Source organism: Sturnus vulgaris, chromosome 5, assembly GCF_052056855.1.
Source record: "Sturnus vulgaris isolate bStuVul1 chromosome 5, bStuVul1.hap1, whole genome shotgun sequence".
Taxonomy (NCBI): Eukaryota; Metazoa; Chordata; class Aves; order Passeriformes; family Sturnidae; genus Sturnus; species Sturnus vulgaris.
Genome location: NC_142247.1, coordinates 26,158,126 through 26,173,657, shown reverse-complemented (window position 1 = coordinate 26,173,657; position 15,532 = coordinate 26,158,126). Strand labels below are relative to the sequence as shown.

The 15,532-nt window shown below is 35.9% G+C and overlaps 1 protein-coding gene across 11 annotated transcripts in view; it reads left to right on the top strand.

Moving 5' to 3' along the window:
* ANKS1B (ankyrin repeat and sterile alpha motif domain containing 1B) overlaps positions 1 to 15,532 on the top strand; it is a 405,789-nt gene that overhangs the window by 181,824 nt on the left and 208,433 nt on the right. For all 11 annotated transcript variants that reach the window (XM_088165098.1, XM_088165094.1, XM_088165099.1 and 8 more), the window contains exons 13-14: positions 11,168 to 11,748; positions 13,627 to 13,699. In XM_088165098.1, coding sequence (XP_088021224.1) covers positions 11,168 to 11,748; positions 13,627 to 13,699 — 654 coding nt within the window. The remainder of the gene's footprint in view (positions 1 to 11,167; positions 11,749 to 13,626; positions 13,700 to 15,532) is intronic.

Sequence of the window (15,532 nt, the reverse complement as noted above, 5' to 3'; positions counted from 1 at the left end):
AAAAATTCCTTTTTGGAAATAATTGTAATTTGAAAGTCTCCTCAAGGGTTTCTGGTGTTACTATTTGTGGTCATCAAAATTACTTCTTTCTTTACTCCTGCTCTCTCTCTGCCTTCCCTTCTCTCTCTTTTCTATTTTTACAAGAAAATTGTGTTTTCCCACTTTTAATCAGAAAAGTAATTAAAATGTTTTCATGGTAAGTTCTCATTATTTTAACAATAAAATCTAGAAAAAGAAAGAAATCATCTGCAGATTTTTTTCTGGTATATCTCTTACAGTGCTATCTAATACGTTGAGCTGCTAGTCATGCTTGTTTGCTTTTAGAAAGAGAGCAGAAGTGACTTGTTTTAAATTTCTCAGGAGACTATGATCATCTGATTTCCAATTTATTCCAAATGAAGAATATTCTAATAAAACAATCATAATATTTTTTCTGCAATTATTTGTTACTTATGATTGACATAACAAACTACTTCTGCACTCTCATTTCTCTTTGGTATGTTTGGTAAGTTAGACAAATTGCTCTATCTCTTCACCTTGCTTTTGCAAGGAACTTCCCTGTTAATGGAGATTCTTCATATCTACAAAACTAGATCTCAGTGATCTGTTGTCTCCTCAGGTGAAATGTAAGCACATTTGCTTAAATAGCAGAAATACATAAATGATAGGAAGATCAGATCTGCCTGGTTTGAGGCCTTAGTTCACAGGTAAACGTAATTATTGATGATACCAAGTGTAACATAAATAAACTAAGAGTAGAATGAAGCAATAATAACATTCTAGGCTTGCCTTGCTTCAGATGTATCTGGTTTAAGGCCCTAATGAACTTGTTACCACCTGTCTTGAGGCATTGTAGATGAGAAGTAAATAATTCATGATCAAAAAAGGTGTTTTCTAAATCTAAAGTATCTAATTACATAGGAAGTTTCATTTACTTATTAAAGATGTGCCAATGACTGGATGAGGTTCTTTGGTAAAGAAGAGTTTTCCACCATCTATTATTCCTGGTATTCTGATCAGACTTAGCTGAACAGAATCTGGTCTATAAATTATGGGACTAGACCAATATAATTCCCATAAATATTAGTCTATTTTCTGATCCCTTAGACTGAGTTTCTGTTTTCCTATTTACAGTTCTTGGTCTTTTAAACAAATTTTTGGATGTATTTTTACTGATCTGGAGGATGTTTTTGAAAGCTGTACCATCTCAGTGCTTTTACCTTAATAAATTAGTCCTCTTTATTAGACCTTGCTAATATTTATTATCCTCATGCACATTATTATTCCTAGTTACGAAAATATCATTCTTAGTAGGTGTATCATATTTGAAAAGCAAGGGTATTTGCTGCCTTCGGGGGATATCTGCCTGCTGTGTTTCAGAGAGAACAGCTGACCCTTTTTTTGAAGAGAGCATCATCCTTTCATGAATGGCAGAATTCTGTGGAAGTAGCTGAAGGTGTGATCAGCACCTCTGTGTCATTGCACTTCTTTCATAGAGTGTCCCCAGCTAGGGCTCCAGCAGAAGGGTTTCAGTGACAACTTTTAATCCATCTCAAGCAAAATAAACCAGGTGAATTCAACTAGCCTACCCAAATTGGTGCAGCTGATTAGCCCTATAAACAGGTTAGTGGCCATTCTTACACTCAGCTCAGTAGTATCTTCTGTTTGAAGAGCAGCAGAGAGTAGTAATGTAGTCTGTTGCTACAGCTATTCAATAGATGAAACTCTGTTCTCTAAATCTTATATGATCCTAACAGAAGCTAAATTATTCAGCATTTCTATGTGCAGCATTTGTGTTGTGTGACTTTCCAGCTCAATGTGTAAGAGGAGTTTTAATTATGTTAAACTGCGCCTCTTGGTCTCTATGGGAGCTTCTATCCTGCAACTAGTTGATGATTCATACAGTTTTTCATAATAATATTTTATTTATTTGGCTGTATTTGTATAGTGAGGGAGCTGTGTAAAGTGTCATTTGTGACAGTGCATGAAAGTTTGTAATTGTCTTCCAGTGCCATGTACTGCTTTTCCATGTCTGAGCAGCTGTAGTCTAATGCTTGTTTTTCCTTTAACTAAATCTAAAATTAAGCAAGTGCTTTTCTGCATCCTAGTAGCTTAATAAAGCTACATGTTGACTGCTAACTAGGACTGCTTCTCTCCTAGCAGTCATAGTTTAAAGCAGGTTAATTCCATGCTCCAAATGCACCTATGTTTCCAAAATATCCTAAACTGATACCTGGTGTTATCCAACCTTTTGTACTCTGTGGCACTCATGTGATCTGGCCTCTTATATTGATGGTTATTTTGCTAGAAGTATCAACCAGCATTACTTTAAAGTAACAAGTTTTTAGTTCCTATTTAAAGTAAGTATATGTAACTCATCTAAAGGAGAGTATACACACACGTGAAATTACTTATTCTACAGTAAAGGATTCTTTGAGAAGTATTGTCTACATCTACCCTCACTACTCTTTGTCTGTTACCATTTTACCTCCAAGAAACAATTCAGGTACCAAACCAGATGTCTAGACACACTTGGATACTACAAATACTCTTTCTGACCTCTTGCTGCTTCACCAGAAAGACAAGGGTTTCCAAGCTGTGTGTCACACCTGTCAGCCTTTGCAGTCACTTTGCATACCCTGTAGTGTCTAAAATGGCCACATATGTCTGCATTTAGCCACCTGCATCTCTGCCCTTCTTTTCACGTCTTTTTAAGCATCCTGTGTGTAATATTATTTTTAAAGTAAGTACACTTACTTGTGAAAAGTAAACAGCTTTTAGAGGTATTAAATATTCCTAGAAAGTTATTATTCTTAGCTAAATTAGTTTGCACATAATGGTGTAGATTTTTTAAAGATTATTTGTGTTTTGTAAATACTTTTAAAAATAATTTAAGTGGTTGTCCTCTCACATTTGCAACCCCTCAAATAAATCATTAGGAGAAAGCTGATTGGTTTTTTATTCTCTCATTTCCCCCAATCACTATTTATAACTAAAAGATGTGGTGAGCTGCAAGCTTGCTAAAACACTATGATTTTTAGTGATTAGTTTCAATACAGTCACATGTAAGCAATTATAAAATTTCAGTGAATATTCCACATAGAGTTGAAAATCTGAATGTAATTTTCTATGACTGTATATGTACCTACATCTAGAACTGAAATTTCATTCTACAGACAGAGATATTTTGTAGACATTTTTAATTCTTGTACACTTTTTGTCCCTACAACCTAACAGATTTAGCAAAAACTGAAAGAGGATGTTTGGGGTAGGGGACCTTTATTTTTCATTGTTTCTTATGAGTTGAAAAAGAGCATGGATGGTCTTGTATGTGAAATGAGGAAAGAGGTAAACTGAAGTATCTTAAAAATACTGCTCTGATTAGAAATATATTCTATACCAAGGTTAGAAAAGAGAATGGTCAGTGCAAATGGCAGAACATACACTTTGTTTGCTTTCTAGTCTTATCTCATGCTGGAGGAAACAGAGTTGTTGCTAGAGAAAATCATTACTTTTAAATGAAATTATTGTGCAGTGTCTCCTTTTAGAAATGTTATTCTAAGAGTCACCCACTATTTTTTTACAGTTTCTTTTGCCTTGAATATTAGTAAGTTTTGTTCTCACTTGGTGGAGGAATTTGTCATTCCTTCTTTGCATGTGATGTGTGAAATACCAGGAGTGGAACATGTAACAGGGTTTTTTTGCTGTCTTCAACAAAAGGATATGGTTTCAAGAGCTCGTCTATGACATTGATTTTGCTTTGCACTGATTTTGGTTGTTAAGTGTCACCAAGTTTTCCTCTCGTATTACTCTCCCCTGCTGTACTATATTGTCAAATTAACATGTACTTTCTGAGTACAGCCACAACCCACTCAACTGCTTTCTGCTGAAAAAAGAGATCCCCACAGAACTTCTCAATGTGATCTCTGTGCAGAATTACATTTTGTATCCATTGCCATTCACCCCTCAGAATTTCTTATAAAACAATTACTAGAAGTTACAAAGACACACTGGAGAGGATTTCTTTTTACTGTTGCTGCATGGCAGTGCTGAAGCAGAATTCCAGCAGAATTTTAGCTTGAATGTGAGTGTTGAACTCATCTAGTATTTCATCTGAGGGATATTGACCATTATTTTATCTGTCTGATATGTTTAGTCCATAAAAATGTTAGCATGTTATTTTTCTGAAGAATCCTTATTTTGATGTGCAGGCATAAAGCAGAATTTTGTGCTGTAAAATGTGATGGTTCATGAGAGCCTGTCTGTCTTTAAGATGTCTAGGAACCATGCCTTATATAGTCACATAGAAAGAAATCCTCATGGAAACGGCATTATGGAGGTGGCAGCTGCAGCTCTTTATTTTTGTCTGTGTTGAATTTTGCAGTAAAAGGTTAACTCTTTATGTGACTGTGAAAATTACATTTATGTCCTCCTCAAAACCAGAATATACTTGTATCAAAAAAAATCTGAAGAGACAAAACAGCTCAATAAGAGCTAAAATTAACTGTTTGAACCAGATTACACTGCTATTGCTGAAATTTTGGGCAAGGACTATATTTAGGCACTATAATGTGGTTGGAATTAGCAGTAATAACTGCCTAATATCTTTCCTCACCCAAAGCTTTTACTCTTCGTTAGATGCTGGCAAGTAATGTTCAGAAAACTCCATATGGAGATATCTTTCCCAGAAAGTCTTTCTCAGTCTTTTCATTTCCTGATGAGTCATTGTGAAACAGATGTGGCCAGTGAAACTGAAGGTAGAGACAATGAGGCAGTAAAACCCCTCAGTGCAGAGTCAAGTGCTGACTGCGACACTGAGGGGTGAATTGGCAGTTTTTGGAGCTTCTAAGAGCAAACTCCCAACCCACAGAGATGCTCACTGTGACTTCTAAGGGAATGGGTTTTGAGAAACTGGCAGTGTTGGAACCTGGGCACAGATCCTGGAGACTGTCAGCAGCAAGCTTGCCAACCGCTTTCCGGTGGTTTCTCCAGATTTAGGAATAAGCACAAGAAGAAACTGCAATGTGGCTGGACACTATGGCTGCTCTTCTGTGTTGTTGCTGGTGACAGTACAAGCCCAGAGTCTTCATTATTTGCTTAGTAATCTTGTTCTATCTCCCAGGTCCATTGTACCTTGCTATAAGTTTTACTTGAGTGAGAAAACATTGCTCTGCCTCATTTAAGAGATCTGCAGCCAAAATGCTGCCATCAAAGAGCTGTAGCTTGGTCAGAGCATGATGTTTGCTGTGTGAAATAATGCCTTCCTGAAATATTGCTACTTCTGATTTTAAATACTATGAATTTTCTGTCTTAGACCTTTTCTTGCGGATCATCCTCTTTTATATCAGTTTGGCAACGCTACTGATATCCTCACTACTGAGGGTATTCTAGTGTTTGCAAAGCAATCTTTACTATGCAAATATGCTTACCCATCCTATAAGAGGACAGTTTCCAAATATTACTCCGTTCTGACTGTTGGTTTTAGCAGTCAACTGAATTTGGGGAAAAGGGAGTTGAGAATACATTTTTGGGCAGATATTATGTGCAAAGCGTGATGCTAAAAACATCTCTCTGGATCAAATGAAAACAGAACTTGAATAGAATAATCATGTCACAATACAGTTGTTACCATAGCTATAGAACAATTTTCTAGTGGGTTTTTATTTTACATTAGAAATTTTGTGCCATGGCAACAGCAGTGCCTGTTAGAGATCTAACTCTGTCATTATAATTTATCTATTACAGCTCTTTTCATTAGTGTTATTAACAACTGTTATTCTCCTGAATGCACTTTAGTTTGGAACATGGAATCTCTTGAGATACAAATGTGAATAAGACTATTTCCAATTTTACATGAATGCAAAATTCACAGTATTCAGTATGCTTCTGATTTTCTTAATGTGCTCTCCAGTCTTGGAGTCAGAATCAGGAGAAAATATCTGAGTTTGATGAAGCATCTGTAAATTATAACTCTCGAATACTGAAAGTGAGAAATGGTATTCTGTAGAGTTCTATATATGTGCCACAAGCAACTGTGCTGGGGTGCAGTAGTGTGAAAATAAATAGCTGATTGAATTGCAATCTGCTGCCTAAATACCAGTTTGGTTGTATATAAACTGGTGATAATAGCAATATGTATCTGTGGCTTTGAGATTATGGCACAACTGAATTTATTTGTGGTTCCAAATGTAAATGTTTTCCTTGTAACACAGATATGGCAGTATCACAGTGATTTTCAGAAGTAATCTGCTCAGATGGATAAGCTGTACATGCACTTTTAATAACTCTGAAGTTCTGTAGAAATGACATCTGTTTATGTTTTGGTATTTATGATACTATTTACAAGTAAAAAGATAAAGTGATAAGAAAAGCAGTATCTGGTAAGGAAGGAAGATCTTTCTCTTGTTTTTTTTTTTTTTTTTTTAATTACAAAAATAAATGTACTTGCAAAAATAAAAAAAAAATACTACTTTTAAGATGAATGCTTCTCTCCACTGGGATTTAGTCCAAGAGCTTGAACTTCTCCTGTTCCCTTCCCACCCTCTTTCTTAAAGTTCCTTATCATAAAGCTTACTCAAATGTCTGTGACAAGAAAAACCTGGCTTTATTAAATGACTGTTCACTGAGTATAGAACTGTGTAATATAATTGTTTAGATAAATTCTTAGTGCCAATTGAATTGGTTGAAATAATAAGAAGAAAGAAAAATATTAATTAATAAAAGGTTTAATAGCATGGGGTTTTTTTTAACACACAGCAAAATTTAAAATAAGAATTATTTTAATATTTTTAAAGCCAGAAAATAATCTAGAAAATATATTTTGTGCATTATTACTAAGCCTCAGGAGAAATACTGATTTCAGTATCTCTTTTCTTGAAGTTTGACAGATATATTTGACAATTTAAAAAATCCTATCTCAGAGATTAAAATTAATTTAATTAATTATTAAAAGCTGGGATTTAATTTTTTTATTTTTTTTAGAAAGTTGCCTATTTTAGCAAGAGTATAGTAGTGATATTATGCTGTGTAAAGCTTTTAGTTCTTTAAGTTCTTGAGACAGAGATCTTGGATATATGAACAATGAATCTGCATTTTTAGATAATGGTGCCGTTTGAAGAGGTTATTTCTCATCTCATGTTTCAGATCTTAGGTCAACAAATACTGACTTGGAATAAGAAAGAAAAGCACACTGTAGGAAATTGTTATGATTATCTGTTGTATGGTTTGGTTTTATCCTTCTGTGATTTCTTTAGCACATGACAGGGATGCTAGGCTACTGTACTATTCAGAGCAGTGCTATACTCCATCTCTGTACTCTCCTTATTTGCTGGACATAAAAGTATTAAACATTAACTGCATTAGGAAACTAAAATAATAATATAAGTCAGTATTCAAAGAGTATTGACCTTAACAGTTATCAGTTTAAAAGCCAGAAGATTCAGAATTATAATTGGTTTATTAAGCTGTTGGATGTCTGGAGGATTTCTAGTCCATGCTCCTGTTTGGAGCAGGCCTGTCATCATGAGATCAGACACATCTTGAACGGTCAGAGGGTGCAGGTGGCACTGCTCTGGATAACCTGTTTTAGGGTTGCAGTACAGCATGCAATGCTGCTTGCTTCTTAACCTTGACCTGACCACGTGGATTTTTCTTTTTCCTGACAGCCCCAGCCGCGTTTTTTTGCCTGGTATAGATGTGGTTTGCATTGCTCAAAATCATGGGGTGAAGAAGGTTATAGCTATGAGATCTTTGCTTACTTTGTCACGTAATTAACAAAGCTCTTATTAAAAGTGAAAGATACCAAAGAGAAGTGACAGCCGAGGCAGCTGAAAGCAAGAGAGAGAATACCCTGTCTCTGCCAGAGCTTTTGCTACTCTGGTCAAGACAGACCAAAGGTTACCCCAGCAGCCATTAACCAAAGGTTGTCCAGTAGTCATTAACTGTGTTTCTTGGTTTTTGAGTCACAGATTTGATGCATTGGGAATCTGATTTTTTTTGATCTACTGAAATGAATAGTAATCATGCTTCAAAAATATTGTGTTAAAAATGTTTATTACTCTGAACAAAGAAAATCCTGAGGAATCTCAAATCAGATGCCCAAACATTTGTACATTTTCAGCATTATATCCTTGTGCCTTATCTCCCATTTTTCAAATTAGTATAATATCACATTTCAGTCTCACCTTAGAAAGATACGTGAGTTCATATTTGTGAACTCCTTAGATAATGGATGTCATAAAAAATTGAGAAGCTATTGAAGAACTTGATATTCAAAGAAGTATTTAGATGCTGTGCAGTAAATAGGTAATAAGACCACTGTTATTGAACAAAGAGAATATAAATCCTTGGAGATATTTAAAAGATGTGAAGATGTGACACCTGGGACATGGATTGGTGGTGGACTTGACAGTGCTGGTTTAACAGCTGGACTTGATCATAGAAGCCTTGTCCAAACGGAACAGTTTTATGATACTATGAAAATGTTGAGGAGTGCTTCTTCATTAAGCAAACTTCATTCTGACCACTAAGTGAAACAAGATATTTTTGAAAACTAGTAGTGATCTTATAAAAAGTGAAATAGAGTGCTTGCTAACTCATAAGACTAACGGGTGCACAAGCAACCTTTGTTTTAATTTTTCCTGATTTCCTTAAAGTATTTGTGTGGGTATTTTAAAGATCAGAGTTTTACCTAAAGAAGAATACATACACTTATGTATACACAGTAGAGTAGCTGTTGTGAAAGATCAAGCTGAAAAAGACTCGCACAATATATTTGGAATCTTTGAATACATGGTGAACTGCTGCCACATCAACTATCAAAACAACCAGAATTAATGTTCTGATATGCTGTCACTGCAGAACTGCTGGAAAATAAGAGACACTCACACTTTCTAGTGGTCTGCACATATATTTACTGACCACAGGGGAATGGGAGTTCTCGGCAAGACCTTCCTTTGTTTACAGTAGTAAATAGAGCAAAATCAGGACATGAGGTGCCACTGGTGCTTGGCAGTCTGTATTCTTAAACTGTTTGGGTTTTGCCAGTCTTTGGTCAGTACTGAATAGACCCATCTAGACAGTGCCCAGGCACAGTGTAGAGACCAGAGACTATTCCCTGTGATTATTTGGATGGACTAGCTCTGTCTTGAGAAGGAGGAAAGTTTAAGTTAAAGGACATGAGCCTAGTAATTCCTTCAGATCCTAGCTGTTGGCCAGTACTAGTTAGTAACATAAATGTAGCAAAGCTAGTAATGAAATTCTTGCAATCCAGGCTCTCTTAAGCTTTTCTTTTACCTGATTTATACCTCCTGGTTTACTTTGTCTTGACAAAAATATTTATCTCTTCAATGAGTTAAATGCACAGCTATAAGATACCTGTCTGGAGCATCAAAATAGGATTCAGTTCATGACTGAGATACATAAATGTAGGTATCTGAACACAGACTGAATAATGTCTCCCATAAGTCGCTGGCAGTGTAGTTAGCCCAGTTAACGGACTACAGGGAGTGATAGGTTCCACTCATTTTATTAATCTGATCTCTGATACAGTGGGAGCTAACATGCTTCTTACCAATGTAGAAAAACAGTGTCTTAATCTGGAGCAGAATCTCAGATACTGAGTTTTTCATGTGAAGGAAAAGCACCAAAGCCAGTAATTATTTGCATAATTTATTCTGCATTTTGAATTCACCTTCAAAATTGCAGACATATGTATAAATCAGCAACTTTCAGAAATCAAAGAGAGAATGCCCCATGTCCTCCTTTTCCCCTGAATTCCTCCTAAACCTTTTTTTTTTCTGGGTTTATTGATCCCTTAAGCTCTATCATGTCCTTCATTTAACCTTTCTCCATAACATCTTACATATTTTTGGTTGCAAAATGCCTGAAGTGTATATTCTAGTTGGTTGTTTCTCAAAGAAGAAAAGTATATTTTCATAGGTTCTTAGAATTTTATCATATATAGAAAAAATATTTAATTTTATATTTTTAAACTGCTGACTAGTAAAAGAGTGGATGAAGTTTTGAAGTACACACAAAAATCTTTCTACTGTCATTCATAAAGTCAAGCACTGCTTTCTTTTAGAAAGGATATTTTGAGATTTGATTGAGTTTTTTATTTTTTGCCAGCAGACATTTTAGTTAATTGGAGAAAACTGCTCAATATCTTTGCATATTATGACACGATGCTATGTTCAATTCCTTGTGGTAGCTTCTGCTGTGCACACAGTCCTACAGTTAGAGTTGATTTAGAACATAAAACTTCTAGAAGGAATGAGATGAATTTATTTATCTTTAACCAAGTAGTTATAGAAATGTGACTATTAGTAGGGATGCAGTTATTCTGACTAGAACATTGAGTCATTAATGCCCTGTGGATAGTGATGTTAACCAAACCAACAATATGAGTGAGGCAGAGCAGGCCTCTCTTTTTTCCCCTCCTTGTTCTTTCAGCAACAAGTGTAAAAAAGAGCTATAATATTTTAATAATCCACTCTAAAACTTGCCCAAGAAGTGGATTTTTCTATGGTTGCTTTTTGTGTATGTATGTGCTAAGTTACATATAAAGCATGTTTGAAAATTTTGTGTTCTTTTTTCCCAATGGTTACTATTACTATTCTCAAAAGTTCCCGAAAATAAAAGCAACCTTCAGTTTTATTCCTTAGAGACTGTCAGTAAAAAGGCATCGTATTGTAAATTCACTATTATTATAATGGCTATAAAAAGAAAAACTACTAAGAATACTCCTGACAATAATGGTTCTTCATGTATTTTACCACCTACAAACTACCTAATTCATCATACTAAACTGTATCATTTCTGCACATTTCAACTCAATAGCAAATTAGGAGAGACATCATCAAGTTGATGGAATAGCAATGGCCTATTTTATCTTATAAATTTGTTTTTTCATGGAATTTAGATAGCACTGAGAATTGTTGGCTGTTCTTCAACCAGCAGATATTTTAGTCAGGATAAAATAGTCATATTTAAGATTTTTGGGGGTTTTTTTAAGAGAATAATAATTCAGTTCATGGAGTAATTTTCTTCTGTTTCTTTACATAAGAATGTACAAAACAGCATTAAAAAGTAATTTTGAGGGGAGTAAGAAGGTTGTTTGCAGTATTTTATCACCCTTTTATGTTTACAAGGTACTCTCTCATTTCAGAGCAATGTAGCCAGGGAGAAACATCCACTGAAAGTGAGCTTCCTGAAGGACACTCTGCTGACCAGTTTGCAGGTTTACTTCATGGATCATCACCTGCATGTGACCCACCTGAAAATCCACTCCAGCTGTACAGCAAAGTAAACCTGTGCAGTGGGCCACTGGAGAAAAGCATTCTGAGCAAAAGCACAGCACAGCAGATACAGCTACGGAAAGAAAGCAGCTCTGATCCTCCTGTTAAGAAAAAAAAGCCACCAATTGTAAACAGAACCATATTTCATACTAAAAATAAACCAGCAGAAAATCATACCCTGGTTGGCGTGCCAAGGATAAGTGAACAATGGGTTATTACCACTGGGGGATTTGTGGAGCGAGCGTGCACGCTGGGCAGAATACGATCTTTACCAAAGACCTTGCTGGAAATGCATTTGTGCAAAAATGTTTCAAAATCTGATTCTAACCTTATCACCCATCCACCAAATGATAAAAAAGCAAGAAGCAATTGGAGTGAACCCACACCAAAGCCCCAGTGCTCCAAAGGGAATTCGGAGAGAACGCCTTCCTTCACGTCAGAATGGGAAGAAGTAAGTTTCTTTTATTTTTTAAGTGCTGTGGTCTTGTAAAGATGCTGTTATTGTTTTCAATTTCAGAGACTAAATAAAAAGTCAATCTTCCACACTGCAAAGCCTCAGAGAGACTGTCACAGTGTACTGCATGGGAGTTCAACAGCTGGCACAAAATGCAAAGCATTTCTGTTCAAATGCTGCCCAGTCAATGAAGCCTATTGTTTCTCTAGTGAATGAAGTTAACCAGAAGTAATTCTGCACTTTTTGTGGCACTAAAATTGTCTACTAAAGCCCTCACCGCTGACAATAATAATATTTGTAAAATCCTTAGTAACTGTGCCTATTGTTTACATATTTGCTAATTATTTCCACCGTGGCAGTGCCCATCAGCAAGAGCCAGGAGAAAATGGCAGCAATAGAGAGTTGACTGGGCATTCTACATACTCTCCTTATGTATCCTCTAACTGGTATGTGGCCTGTGTACAAAATGCTTGGCACATACCTGGCTGCTGTGTGAACTGGGAATACTCTTAGAGCTGCAATGAATTCAGGACTACTAACACAAATTTCCGCACTGAATTTGTAGTGCACGTGCTTGCTCATGTGAGAGACTTCATTTTAGGTTTAGAATTCGATTTAAATTAATTTTTAGACACCTTATGTTTAACGGGTTTTTTTTCCTGTGCTGAATTTCAATAGTGTAAGTGGTTCTTCATAGACATAGAAGTACTCATCTCATTGAGGTAAATTAAGAGTGTGAAATGTTTAGATCTTTACTGCTCCTACAGAGACATGAGCATTTCTCTTTAAAACTACTACAGTGGGGAAATGCATCTATCTCCAGGGTGCTATTGTGTTCAGAAAGAACCCAGAGTTTAATTATGTGGTTGGTTATTTTTCTAGGAAAATGTTTCAAGCTAGCCTAAATGTCTGATTTGATAGGGCTTTTTAAGGCACTTTTCATTGTAAGGGAGATACTCTCAATGGAGATGTACTAAGACTATCAGGTTTTGATCTTTACAACTTGGGTATGTTATAAAATCCTGATTAGAGTTAGGTGAGGTTTGCCTTTCTACATGGTAATCAAGGTTTGATCTTAAGAGTTAAAAAAGTGTCGTGTGTGTATATATATATATGTATATGTAGTATAAATAGTCAATCTGCAGATTCTGTCATAATTTCCAGACTTTCTCCTCTCACCAGTGACTATTGCATACTTTTCCTACTAGTCCTAATATTAAGCTTAGTAAAGTGTGTTTCTCTTTTTCTACCTTCTTAGTCCACAGCAACCTTTTGATTCACTTTTTGGTTTGTCCTGTTCTTACAAAAAATAGAATGGATGCAGTGGTTTTGACCTAGTAAGTTCTATGTGCCTTATAAACATGTGTCTAAGTTTTGGGATCAATGAATGCAGTGTTGTTTCACAGAGAATGTTGTTCTGTGGTACGTGGAGACACAGCTATGTTTCATATCTATTTAGTGCCCTTGGGGCAGATGAAAAGAAAAGGAGCTAGGAAATTCTCTGGAAGTATTAATTGTGTGTATTTTAAATACTTTAGAACATGCAAAATATATTTTTTTTAATTCATTAATATTACTCCTTAGATAAACTACTCGTAGTCATACCTAGATGACCAGAGTCATCAGTATGCAAGGAGCTCTACCATGGAAAAAGAAATACTAGTCCCAAGCTTTAGTTTTTGCTAGCATACAAATATTGCAAAATAAAAATCAAAGTGGAGAAATTAACTGTCTACCTTTGATTTATGCGCTTTTACAATTTTGATTGCTGTTTTCCTAATGAGAGTAATAATGCCATAAATCTATGCAGGAAAAACTAAAATAAAATACTGAAGATGGGATCCCTCAATTGCTTCACTGTTCTCTCTTTTGTAGATTGATAAAATCATGAGTTCAATCGATGCTGGAATTAATACTGGACTGGGGGAGATGAAAGATCACACTACAAGTAAGGAAAAACAACCAACTATTGTTTAATTTTGACTTAAGTGTCCGTAGGGAAACTGTGGATAAGACATTGCTAAGTAACCCACTGTGTTGAAATCATTTGTAGATATTTGAATAACCACGAACAGAATCTATGTTGTTTACTGTTAGAGATGCATTAGGCCCAGTGTCCTGGAGCTGTTGCTTTAAATAGCATGTTGGAGTCATTAATGTTGTTTTGAAATCTTACCAGAAAAAATACTCCATTAATGTCTTTGTATTGAAGCCTTTCTTCTAGGGGGGGTATTTTGCAATCTTTTTCAGATGAGGTTTTGTTTGGAATGATGGAGCTCTGAGTATATATAATCCAATAACTGCTGACACTTTTTAAAGTATTGTATTATATAATGCTGCTTCGAAGAAATATTTGGCACAGGGCTGAAAATGTTGCTGACAGAAGTGACTGGTGTTAGCAATGATGGGAAATTTTGAAAACCTCCCCTACCATGGAGAGTTCTAAGAACCCTAAGTCATGCCTAGCCTGTTGGTCTGTCAGCATAAACCTGTGCAACTGTGCTGATAAGAATTTTTAAAACATTTTATTATGTCTCCTCTCTGACTCATGGAGGGAAAACTGACTTGTATGTCTGAATAATTTAGTCCTGAGGCAAAGCTGTGTTAACTCAGCTGTACTGGTAAAAATTGCATTGGGATTATGTATAGGGTAGGCTATTATATACCTTATCACTTAAAATTTGGAAAAGGATATATATGAACAACTGTCCATTTAATGGAACATTACATATATACAGGATGAAACTTTGTCTTATCAATTAAATATAATTGACACAGCTATTTTAACAGTAGCTTACAGTGAAAAGGGGACCTAGAAGAAAGAGAAAATAACTGATTTGAATGCAAATATAGTTGCAGATAAAAGAAGCAGACTCAGCTTATATTTTTTCTAAAAAGAGTAAGGGGCAATATCATGAGAAGTGCTAGGAATGTTGTTCTGGCAGTCTGTTCTTTCTGCAACTTGCAGCATTGGGAAACAGAACTGTTTATAGACAAACTGTGTTAGGAGATAGTGAATAATTTCTGAAGATACTATAAATAATTCAGAATTTTCTGTTTCTTATATTTTATTGTGGTAGTTGTACTGGGTCTGCTGGAGATGGAGTTATCTTTCCCGCAGCAGCCTTCATAGTTCTTTGCATTGGCAGCTAGAAATGTGTTCACCTGTCAAACACCCTGGTGTTCACGCAGCACCAAGGCTGCCTCTCCAGCATTCCCCCCTTGCCAGCAGGGAGAGAGTGGGCGAGATCTTGGGAGGGGACTTACCCAGGACAGCTGACTCAAGCTGCAAAGGAATAGTCCATATCAGACAGGGCTGTTCAGCAATAAAATCTAAGGAAAAGGAGGGGGAGGCTGAATATCACCAGCTGATAGGAAGCAGAGAATAAATTTTTTTGTTTTCTTTTGGTTTCGCACAGGCCTTTTCTTTTGCTGTATTAAACTGCCTTTATCTTGACCCAAGGGGTTCTTTTCTTTCTTATTTTGTCTCCTGCCCTGTCCTGCTGAAGAGGGCAGTGATGGAGTCATTTGCTGGGCACCCAGAATCCAGCCAGGGTCAGCTTCCCATGGTAGCACACACAGGCACCAAAGGCAAAATCAGATATAGGGTAAGAAGCTGCAGAGTAAAAGCTATGAAATGGAGACAATAACAACAGTATAAATTTTCCATAACTTAGTCATGTGTAAATACTGCTCTGTCTGTTCCTGTGACTGGCAACTGCTTTTCATTTTCTACCTTTTTAAGATCAGAAAACACCTCACAACTCTTGTCATCAGCCAT